Source organism: Trichoplusia ni, chromosome 2, assembly GCF_003590095.1.
Source record: "Trichoplusia ni isolate ovarian cell line Hi5 chromosome 2, tn1, whole genome shotgun sequence".
Lineage (NCBI taxonomy): Eukaryota > Metazoa > Arthropoda > Insecta > Lepidoptera > Noctuidae > Trichoplusia > Trichoplusia ni.
Genome location: NC_039479.1, coordinates 6355418 through 6367587, shown reverse-complemented (window position 1 = coordinate 6367587; position 12170 = coordinate 6355418). Strand labels below are relative to the sequence as shown.

The following is a 12170-nucleotide window of genomic DNA, read 5'->3' as shown; positions in this document are numbered from 1 at the left end:
CCCTTGCAATTTGGTTAACTGTCGGTTTTTGCAAGTCATTCGGATTGAAGATTGGACAAGTCACTGTTGATTGACCCGGAGTTAAACTGATAAACACTTGAATAAATGAGATGTTATTAAGAAAATATTTATTTTTTAATTTTTAGTATTCGTTGACGCAAAAGCGTTTCGATGCCTAATTTGTTTTATGCATTCTACAACTTTAGCAGTTTGTCGGCGTATTTTAAAACATTCTGTAATCGTTTACAAGAAACTGTCCTTGAAAAACTTTGGACACATAAATATAAACATGCTCTAATAATAACCATAAAAATATAAAACTGTAGTTTATAATAAGTACAATAAAAAAAAATTAAAAGAAAAACAACTCCCAAAAAATATAATGTAAAATATACGTAATTAATCATTTAAACAAATCGGTACTGCATTCGTGAAACTTGCAATACAATTTATTATTCATATAAACATTTATTAAAACACTTAACAAAGTTAACAATGAGTGCGCACGTGTTTTGTACAGTACACATACGCCGAAGTAAAGTGCTACTTCAGCTTAACCTACATACTAAATATGAAGTTTTAATACAAATAATTCATTACAAATAACAATGTCAGCCTGTCTGTTTCATATTCAAAGCAAAATATGAAAGGATCATAAAAAACCGGTCATCGAAATCGCTACACTGATGGTTGCGAACAAATACGCTGAAGAAATTTTTGCAAGCGATGTTCCCCATCAAATTTATTTCTGTAACAACCGTTCCTTAAGCTCAGTAGGTATTTATAATATAATTTGTTGTAGCGAAATTATAAATACATCATCCGCGAAAATTTAACCTGTCTAGCTATCACGGTTTGTAAGATACAACCAGGTGAAAGATGGACGGACATACGGAGCTTTAATAATAGAGTTGCGTTTTTACGCATTGCATGAGGAACCCTTAAATGATAAGAAACTCAACTTTCAAACTGACACAAACTTTTAGCCCCATAACAGATTTAAAAGCAAGAGAAACCGCGAGCGAACACTATCATATAATAATTGCACTGGCATAATAATCCCACATTATCACACAAACATGCAATAAACATTTTAATTACACATTTACCTCAACACTAACATTTGTAATATCAGCATCATTTGTGCAAACAGAAGCGAATTAATAACGGCCATAAGTTTTAATTAATTACGCTCGATTCCAATTGTAGGGCAGATATCGAATTGATTAATTATAATGAACACAACACTCGTGTGATTATCTTGAGGACACTCGGCTTCGACGCCTTAGACCTTTTTGATATTGAATTCATAGTCAATTGGAATCGGTTGCAAGTCGAATTAAAAAAAAAAAACGAAGTTAAGCAACAGTTGTTACGGTTATAAATTTGATGGGTGACCAAATGTTATGTAAACTTATTTTTCTTTAGCCCATGTCACGAGGTACAGTACTACTTGACTGGTTCTTTAAATACTATTAGGTTTTTTTTGTTGCAAATGAAAGCTTGTTACAGTTTTATTGATATCATCTAATAGATTGTTAATGTTTACTGGTCTTTTGTTTGTACATACACTATTGAATAAATAAATTAATGATAAATACTAAAGCAGCATAATTTTTATTGCTTGTAATGCTAGTTAACATCTAAAACAATGAAACGTGATAACACTTACAACACAAATTGAGTATTTGTGTAATTTGCGCAAACCGCCTTTTAAATTTATTACACCAACTTTAAAATACAAAATCATTTATATTATAATACGAACTTGTCTATTCTACTTTCAAAATGAATGCCACCCTAATCGCGTGGCGGCTCATTGAATTTTGATACGATTTTCGCCACCCCTAACTTTTGTTAGTAGAGATTTCTCGACTCCAGACTTATGAACAAATTCTCTTTGGATTCTTTATGCATCGTGATTTCAAGCATAAACATAATACCGTTTTTTCGTAGTCACAGCATAAATGTACATATTATATTATTGTATAGAACATCATCCGTTCAATTATGTTTTATTTAAGTTGCAATTACAACGTTACTCAAGATAACTGTATAGCTTTCATCACGTCCGTTATAAACTAGCATTTGACATCAACACTGACAAATACGAAACAACAAAAAACGCAGTCCGCAATTTAAACAAAAAACCTGTCAATTTGTATGAATTAATACAGCTCATTTGTAACTGTAATGACGGGATCAATGACGCGATATTACTTATTAGCGTCGTGTGGGCAGATGATGGCAAGGTATACGTCACCTGCACGTCTCGACAAATCATCTTATCGGATTGGAATTGCTTAAAATGATAGTAAGTTACAGGTACGAGAAACGACGGGTAACACGTAGGATAAGTTTTTAGGTTAAAGTACTCTTTTTTTTTAAAAAATATGGATGATAAATAGCTCCCAAATGTGAAAATCTACTTTTTTTTTAATAATATGACTTAGTCAAATGCTTTTGCTATTAAAGAAAAAACGGTGTTTTAAGATTAGGCACCAGATTTTTAGATTCACAGAAAGACGGGATTTCTTTTTGTTTTGCGATTTAAGTTTACTTGAACCCCATAGGGATAGAACTGCGCAGTAAAAGTTACACCCTCCCCTGTCACAAGTTCGAAGGGGACCCTACCGGTGTCCCTGCGATAAAGAGGATATTGTTTGAGTTTGATACCTCATTTACTGTAGTCACTATTGAGCTACAGATAAAAAAAAAACACGAATTATTACCTACTGTGAACTGAACACATTACTGGCAACACTTAACTTGTACAACGGTTATATTCTGTCTCAAAGCGCGAATAACTTCGAGAGCCAAAAGCGGCACAATGGACTTCCTTTAAAACGAACTGTGGAGAATTTAGCAGGTATAAGAAATCGAATTAAATGGTCGGTGAACTAAAAACAAAGACAGAACGTCGGGGATTCGACGTAACTAATGTTTACAACGGAGCACGTTCTAAGAAACGTCTCTGTTCCATTCACACCGCTATTTCTCTTAGTTTACTGAAAACACGCGCACAATTTTGTAACAACTCACTTTTGCTCTAAATTCAATGTAAATGTCGAATAAAAACACCAAAATATATCTCTACCCTTATTATAAACGTGTTAAGTTTACGATAGAAACAAAAGAACGCTTCGTTCATATAAAAACCAGTGAAACATTTGATTTATGATCTAGTAATGATATTATGTGTATCCCGACCTCACCTTTATCCCCGCAAACACTGGTCGATAAAAGTAATTTACATCGGCTTTCATATTTCACGGCGCATTGCATTCAATTTGATCAATCATTTAATTGAACTGCTTTTTAATATTGTAGCGGAAACAAACCGCGCGTTACCCGAACACACTGTTATTGCCAATTGCAAATGTTCATTACTGAGCTTGTAATACGAATATCACATTTAAATACGCTTCAACAAATATAGGGTACTCGAAGCAAGTAAACTAATTAACAGAACATGATAATCAATTTAAATGTATACGGTGAATATTCCAAAGGGTGTCCCATTTCTCTTAATATCCTTTTTAATTAAATGTGGTCCGACAATTGGGCACTTAACCCTACAAATTTTGCTATGTATTAAAAGGCTACCTGAATTTTGTGTGCAGCTAATAAATTACTGTTTTTAAACATGTTAACATGTCTGCGGTTGTAATATTATTTATTAGTTCGAGTGGGACGGTGGCACTTGTAATTAATGTTTAATAAATCATACACTTGTTTATTCTGTATCGGGTTGAACTTGTTTTATATTTGCTAACATGTAATTATAGTCTTTTGTAAATGTAAGTATTGACTTACAAACGTGTGTTGCGTAATACATATTTCGTAAACCAAAATATCATTCCGAGAATTTAAATTATCACGTATCAATAAAAATGTAAGCGCGAGTTACCGAAATAAGAAGAAATCGATTGACGTTTGTATGTGTTTGTTCGCAGGAAACAGCAGAAGTGTGCGTGGGCACGTCTGTGGGCACCATTACGGAGCCGGACTGCCTCGGCCCCTGCGAGCCTGGTACCTCGGTCACGCTGGAGGGCATCGTGTGGCATGAGACGGAAGGTGGTGAGTTGTTACTAGCGCACGAACGCAACGCACTGTAGCGCGCCCATACACTGCACGCTTATGCACGCCTGGTACATGTTCAAGCTTTGCGACTCATCCTCATAACTGAATTTTATTAACATTAAGGATTTTTATCCTATCTAAGTATAATTTAGTTAATACTTGTAAACAAGGGATGGACTAATAATTATTTAGTTCCTTAATTAACGTTCCTTTTTTTTGGTTCATAAACCAGGTCTATAACAAAGTATGTCATTGTAAAAATGATCAAATCTGGATCTGAATTTTTATTTCTCACATTAAGAAGATTAAGACAAAGTACAAACCAAATTATTTTCTTTTCTTTATAATTTAAAACATGGATTTACTTTTCCTTGTTTTAAAAACTCGATAATATATATTAAAAGCGAGCTAACATGTGTTCAAAAACAGCTTGCAAACCATACAAAAATGTTTACAATATAGTAATGTAGGTACCAGCCAAAGAATCCCTTGTAAATTAGAAGCATTGGATGTAAATGTTTTCAACATGGACCCATAATGAATTCGGAGAAATAGGGTTACGCAATAAATAACGTCGGATATTTAGTCCAGCAATAAATATTTATATGTTTCCTGTTACAACCAACCATTATTTTATATCAATTTGATTTTTGATTAAACTCACGCCATTTTTTCTGCTGTAACTTTATCGTTATAATTTTATTATGAGAGTTAAAATTGAATAAAGTTGTTTGCGAAACTTGAATTGATTAATAGCACTATAGAAGAATTAAATGGCCGTATACTTAAACAACCAATCTTTATAAGATTAATGCTAAATAATAAAACCTAGGGCATGTCGTTACCATACACTCGTAAAAAGTGGATCATTAAAGTCGCTATAAAAATAATAAAAGCTACCATAAAGCATATAATTAAGAGGTCCACTCACAGAAGCAATATTAATTTATTTACGACACCTGGCTTGGTGATTACCATCATACGTCTACATTTTTGTCGCCCCGTAGACTAGGCAGGCACTAGCACGATACAGACCGCCGAGAACCGTAATCATCGCGTCCTTTCTCAGTATTTATATCTGACAATCCCAGCTCGCTATTAATATTAAAATATTCATGGAGCACATAAAACAGTGGAGTCAATGAGATTCCCCACATAATTACTGGGCGCTTATTAGGCGGAGATAGCATCGCGGAATATTTAATAACCCGCCGAACCGATACGAGAACCTTAACACCTTTTATGTTCTCCTCGTAATAAAACGTCCCGCAACTCTTTAGGATAAGTAAATAAATTCCAAAATGGCCGGTAATCTCATTTACATAAATTATGATTATGTCCGCGATGAAATCAATTCTTGTTGCGAGTATATCTTATTTTATTTTCGGATCAAAACTTGTAATTTAAAGCCGGCGCCATACAATGGAACTCTCGGAATTAGAGGCCATGTGGATGTGTTTGACCTTTATTATGTAGGATACTGACCAAAATAGGCAGTTTTAATTTGTTTGCAGTGATTATTATTTTCAACGTCATTATGGGGAGTAATTTAATGCTTATCTGTAAGATGTGGTCGTCCATCATTAAGATGAAAATAAAACAGAACAATGTAATATGAGACATGCACACGTCCCGAGCTCCATTAGAGGGCCAGCGCACACGGGCACACGGGCGCACTCGGGCGCGCAGCACAATGCCGCTCCCCCGTAGCCGCTCGTAATTATTATAAAACACGATAATAAATCACCATCTGCTCGCTTCTGTTGCCACTTTCCAAATTTATCCGGGCGCTGGACGCGGGGGCGCGGTGCGGCCGCGGGGAGCCAATTCACGCCCTTCCTCTTCAGGCTTATTTATTTTCGGCTAATGGCGCCGAGGAGCTTACGGAAATTAAATACTGTTTACAGTGGCACTCGACCGCGCTATAATTTTATCACGTGTAAAATAAATCGAGTTTTATAAAGTTTCTTCACCGAGCGCACTCTGAATAAATTGTCCATAAGTCTAAAGTCGGGCCATATAGAGGGGCATCTGGTGCTCGGCTACTGCTCAAAAAATGTCCTCCGAGACAGGTTTACGAGCTCCCCCGTACCACGGCACGCTGTACGTGCTAACAATTAAACGGAGGCTAGCCAGTACACACTGCGCTGCATTCCATTCCACTAATTAGTGTCCGTATTTTAATATTTATGTCTCGTTTTCAAGTTTCGGTTTATGTCTCTTTTATGAAGCTTATTATGGAGCACTTTGTATGAAACATGAACCATTCTGGATACCTAATTTAGGATTCACCTTTTTTCTTTTCTCGTAATTGAAATTGACTTGCGTTAAAAACAGTTCGCGAAAGGCGACTGTTTTAATATCGTTGTTTTTGTGCTATTACCGAGTGCAAATATCAGTTTATTGAAATTCTTTCAATGTCTTTTGTTTCCTTTTTTCTTCTCAACGACCAACATTTATAGGAATGTTTTTTGGTATTTATCTTTGGATTGTTTGTAGCGTCTGACATATTGATGATCTAAAACTGATAAATTTTGTCGGGGTTTAATTCTTAAACCTTGGTGTGTGTTTGTCATGTAAACGACACTTAAAAACGTGTTATTGAGCAACTCATCCTTTAAAAAAGGAAACAATCACTCTACAATATAAACAATTTAGGAATCACTTCCACAATGTTTTGTAAGAGACTTGGTAAACAATAAGCAAACAACACATCTAATGTGCTTTTGTTTGTAGAATCATTTAAAAGAGCAGGGTACACTCTAACAGGGCGGCAACAGTGAATGGATGTAAATGAAATCGCCAGAACTCTGTTTGTCTCGGTGTGGGAACAATGGGTAGTAGGTCTGATTAGTCCTGCACTCAGAGCAACACGACGCTGTCGAGTGCCGACGACGCCCACTCGCCTATTTTCTGTTATTAACTCAATCGATTTACCCAACAAAAGAATGCCAGACTCGAAAAACAAAACAATCAAGATCGGGTTTTTCTGCTCGAACACACCTTCAAAACACGCGATATTAAATGACGTGCCTAAATCATACTGTATAGAGTTTAATCTCAAAGTTTAAGATTAACTTCATAGAGTGACTTATACAAATATTGACGTAGGTAGAGATTTCTGAGCGAGGAAGTTAGCGAGGGTGTCGGAACAAAGCGGGCGCTGCCGGCTGGCCGGGCCGGGAGGCGGCGGGGAGCGGGCGACGGGGGCGAGGGGGGGGGGCACGACAACTATTAGGCTGTTGATTACCGCGGCCGAGGTGTAATTAGCACCACCTAAATGAACCTATTTCACTCCGCCGCGCTCCTGCTAAAATGATCAGCGACTTAATAGCAAATGACCAGCTAATCTGTCTTCAGTTATGATGTAAACTAGAATATTAATCACTAATAACTTCCTCTACTTATTTATTTCTGAATATGTAGACATCGTTTCAGTAATCACTTGGTGTTTCGTGTTATTACATTTTATAAAGTAAATTGCGATTTAATATCCCTCCATCTGTAATGTAATTCACAAAAAAATAAATGGCAGAACGACGTATGCGGGCAAAATTCCGCGTCATTGCATCGCCTCATAAGAAAACCTCACGTATCCACTTTTTGTGGCACGGTAAATGTCGCATATTGCTATTATGACAACATAATTTTAATGGCTAGTTGATACAATATTTTAATTTGCTACTTAAGTACCGACGACATAGGTATTGGTGGACCTTTTTAAGTTGCGTCCCCCTGTCGTTAGCAGCGTCACAAGTAGGCACGGGCAACACGCGGTTGAGCCATTAGTGAGGTTCCAACAAATCGAAACGATTACACGCAGGCAAACAGTGGACCGACGATCTCTAATTTAACTTTTCCGTGACCGGTCGGCCGTATTAACAATTTACAAGGGGATTTCACCCCTAAATAATAAAAGTACGGAGCGCGGCAACGATTTCCTTTAGGAAGTAGCTCCGAGCGCACCAGCTGCTCGCGCCTGCTCTTTAAATATTTCTGAAAACCTGGTATTCGTTTTATTAGTTGGCTACGTTCTATGGTTTCCGTATTTGTTCATTCTTTACGACTCTGTTTCATATTTATAATGCATTGAGTTTTTACACGAGAATTTATACGCCGACACGTTGCGTGCGAACGTTATAAATGATTTACACGTTCACAATAGAAAGTAAACACTAGATTTAAAAGATAAATAACCGTAGACAAAGTGGTGGCTCGGTTGTTGGAATAATAAACTTATCATCGCTCCCATTGTCTCATTAGTCACAGATCACGTCTCCTTGTTACAATAACTCCATTTTATGCTAATGGCTTATAGTGAAATGCTTTATGTGTTCATTGTTTTGTGGAACAATAAATAATAACCGCCGGTTAGGACTATGAGTGCCCACATTTAACGGGCTCTTATCAATCTTTTTTTTTGCGTAATACGATTTACTTCGTGATTTATTATTCCACGAAACAATCTTGTTTTAGAAAAGCTTACTGTGAATTTATTTGGGCAAATATATTTTGAATCTAAGAAGTGTGTCTAATAATAAATATCACGCTGTATAAAATGTATTGTAGTAATGCCATTGTTATAAATAACGAGAAATGTTCTAGCTGGTATCTGTTACTTGCAGAGTTCAGAGCAAAAGAAAATACTTTACAAGAACAAGTACGTTTTAATTAAGAACCAACTGCAAATACTGAGCAAAAAGTGCGATTGGGTTCGCTCTACTTATAAATAATTAAAATAAGCTAGCATAACGTAAACACAATGTTATGTAATGTGTTGAACATGAACAATACGTTGTGTGGAGCGCGACCAACGGACAGTCGCGGCCGTAATCGTCATGACCAAATGTGCTGCGGCGGGCAGCCGGCACCGCCAGCCGGCTTAGCTTTCGTGTTACGTTTTTAATATGAAAATGGCCGCTCTCGGCGAGCCTCAATAGCGCCTGTGGCGGCTAGCTCGAGCTTACTCTCAAATACTTCAACCGAGTGAAACCGCTACCAACATTAATCAGTTTTTACACTAATTTACCAACAATGGCATTTTACGTTGTACAAATTAAAATTGCTACACGCTCAACTGTAGTTTTGCTGCGTTTTACCCAAATACATTCGACATGAGCTAGGATGTAGTATAGTTAATATGTAACGTCGTTAACGTAGTTGTATATGTTTATCATGTGTCTCCGTCTGTAGAGTAATGTAAACTTGTGCACCGTACATCGTAAATTCCTGCAGCGCGCGGTCGAGCTATAAAAATGTATTAATATGCTGCAAACAATGTTAGTAGTATGTGAGATCATAACTTATGAGACGCGCACTGTGCGGATACTATGAAATTGTTGTTGGCAGCCGAGAAATATGGCGCACCGCTTTAATGGATCCTACTCCACGTTATACAACTAAATACGAGGAGAACCCGCGCCGCATGTCTGCGCACGCCTCACTAAATCCCATTATATTACTTTGACATTTTTAAAAGATACACTTATTTACAATTCAACGAGACCGCTACATAAAATCGAGTCAACGAAAAAGCTCGCCAGGGATTAAAAAGGGATTGTCCGGGACGCTCACTTTTATCTCAATTTGTTACTCTTGTTTACGAAAAACATTTTGAGGACAAAGAGAAGATTAAATCGCTCTGAATTACAATAAGGTCCTGAAACGCGTTAGGTGACATTATAAATTCACAATGAACCGTTTGTTTAATATAATAAAAATGCGTTAGGTGGATGTTCCATAAATGCGAAAAAGTGTCGCGAATAGAGGGGTGAAATTGATTAATTAAATTTGCATAAGTTGGCACGCTAGCGCGATAAGCGGGCGAGGTGACGTGACGCGGGCGGCGAGAGGGCGCGGCGCAGTCACGTCCGCGCCGAGCCGCGGCTCCTGCATCCCCAATATGCAAATAGGTGCCCCCGCGTGACAAATTGGATCCAAGGCTGCCGTCGCCACCGATAACTTCACTGCACCAATTTCGTTAAAGCCGTATCTTCTTACACAGTTTAAAACTAATCCCATTACACGAAACGACGACGACACAGCACGTATGCGGGGAAGCCGTATATTTATCGTTTCTTGATATTGTTACAGGTGTACTAGTAGTGAATGTGACGTGGCGAGGGAAGACTTACGTAGGAACCTTACTGGACTGCACGCGACACGACTGGGCGCCGCCACGGTTAGTATTTATGCGATTGTGTGATCAAACTCTAATGTACACGCAGAGCGCATACTAATGCCGCGGGGAATAACGCGCGCCTCGCCTTGAGCTCACAACAACCGTCTCATGTGTTACCACACTCTGTAATTGATGTGCTACGTCACGTATGCCTAAAATGAGACTCGTGAATACCTAAATTGGAAAACAGAATCAATTCGTTTTTTAGTATAATTGGATTGTGATGTTTCTCAAGGAGATTAGTGATGGCAACACACAAGGTCAATGATATTTATATTTGGGTTATATTGAAATGCGGTTTCGTTTTTTAGGTTTTGCGATTCTCCTACGGAAGAGTTAGATACACGGACGCCGAAAGGTCGAGCGAAACGTGGCCGTGGCGCGGCGCCGACCGACATGACAAACTTCACCGAGACGCGGTCCTCGGTCCACAGTAAGCTACGCAACGGAGGCGCCAAGGGACGAAGAGCCCTGCCCTCCCCTACGCCGTTCACACCTCCCAGACCTGACTCGAAAAGAAAACGCACTTCGGATGCAGAAGAGCGCCCTCCGACGCCGAAAACGAAGCGTCCGCCCCCCACACCGTCTTCCCCTCCACCTGATCCCGTCCTCCTCGAATGTCCAGAGCCCAACTGCTCGAAGAAGTACAAGCACGCGAACGGTCTGAAGTACCATCGGTCGCATGCGCATGGCTCGCCTGATGACGACGACAAGGACGGCTCGAGTTCAGAGCAGGAAGAGCCGGCGACGGAGCCCGCGTCGCCAGCCCGGCCGCCGTCCGCGCCTGCGACGCCAGCCACGCCTGTCAAGTCACCTACTCCGGCGAAATCCCCTGATGCTAAGGTGGACAAGTCGCCGGAGAAGTCCCCAGAGAAGCCGGAAGCGGAGGCGGGGTCCCCTCAGCAGCCACGGTTCCCAGAGGAGTTCGGGCCGGCGTCCGAGCCGCCTGCGCCCGCCGACCGGCCGCAGACACCGCCGCAGCCGCCCGCCACGCCGCCTGACGCGCTTCCTACGCTACAACCTACTCAGTTTAAGGTAATTTATTATGCAGTAAAAAAAATTAAATGTTAAAGTAGCCAAGCCAAAAAAATTGATGCTATCAAATCAACATCACAAACCTAAATCACCGAATCAACAAACTTATGGGCATTAATGGAATTAAAAATTGATTTTCGCCCTATCCCAGGTGAAGCCCCGCTCTGCTCTCATGGCTGAGGAACGGAAGTCAACGGAGTCTCCAGCGGAGGAGTCACCGGGCAAGCGGCGCGGGCGGCGCTCCCCGACGCCGGGCGTGCGCTCCCCGGCCTACTCCGACATATCGGACGACGCTGCGCCGCCGGACCAGCCGCCGGAGGACCCCGCGCACAGACCCTTCCCGGTTTATCATCAGGTACCTTGATCATAACATTAAGCTGAAGAAGATTAATTATAGCAATAATTATGCGACTGGATTTGAGCGTTACTCGGCTGGTAGCGACTTTTTAGAACAATATAATTAAGAATGCAAGTTGACATTCAACAACAGCACTAAGAAAACCAGAAATCTTGTTATGCAACCCTTTTAAAATAAGAAGAGAAACTTGCTGAGTTTTTGAGTACTTACTGTTAAAATAATGATCACAAGCACTTATACTATACCTTGATATAACCGCCAACGGTAATAGTTCCTAGTAAACTGAACTGTTCACTACACTCATATCTAACAAGATAAAAACTTCAGACTTGGCTATTGTTACCCTACCTATTCTAAAGTTGAGAAAAGTACTTAAACCGAAAGTTTTATTCTGTTAAAAGGAGCGAAGTAGAGCAGAGTACACTAATCTTGCAGTGGCGGCTTGGCCCGCAAACATGCGAGCCCATTGCCACTTACCAACAAACCCTATTTCGGTAAATTGAGTTACAACAC

General features: G+C 39.5%; 1 protein-coding gene across 9 annotated transcripts in view; it reads left to right on the top strand.

Annotated features, from left to right (window-relative positions):
• The window catches only part of LOC113505134 (zinc finger protein 608-like), an 89516-nt gene that overhangs the window by 71919 nt on the left and 5427 nt on the right, over nucleotides 1–12170 (top strand). For 6 of the 9 annotated variants that reach the window (XM_026887719.1, XM_026887682.1, XM_026887701.1 and 3 more), the window contains 4 exons: nucleotides 3957–4080; nucleotides 10177–10264; nucleotides 10576–11299; nucleotides 11451–11654. In XM_026887719.1, the coding sequence (XP_026743520.1) occupies nucleotides 3957–4080; nucleotides 10177–10264; nucleotides 10576–11299; nucleotides 11451–11654 (1140 nt within the window). Of the gene's footprint in view, nucleotides 1–3956; nucleotides 4081–10176; nucleotides 10265–10575; nucleotides 11300–11450; nucleotides 11655–12058; nucleotides 12152–12170 lie in introns of all 9 variants that reach the window. The other 3 variants (XM_026887727.1, XM_026887745.1, XM_026887737.1) reach the window with 2 other exon arrangements.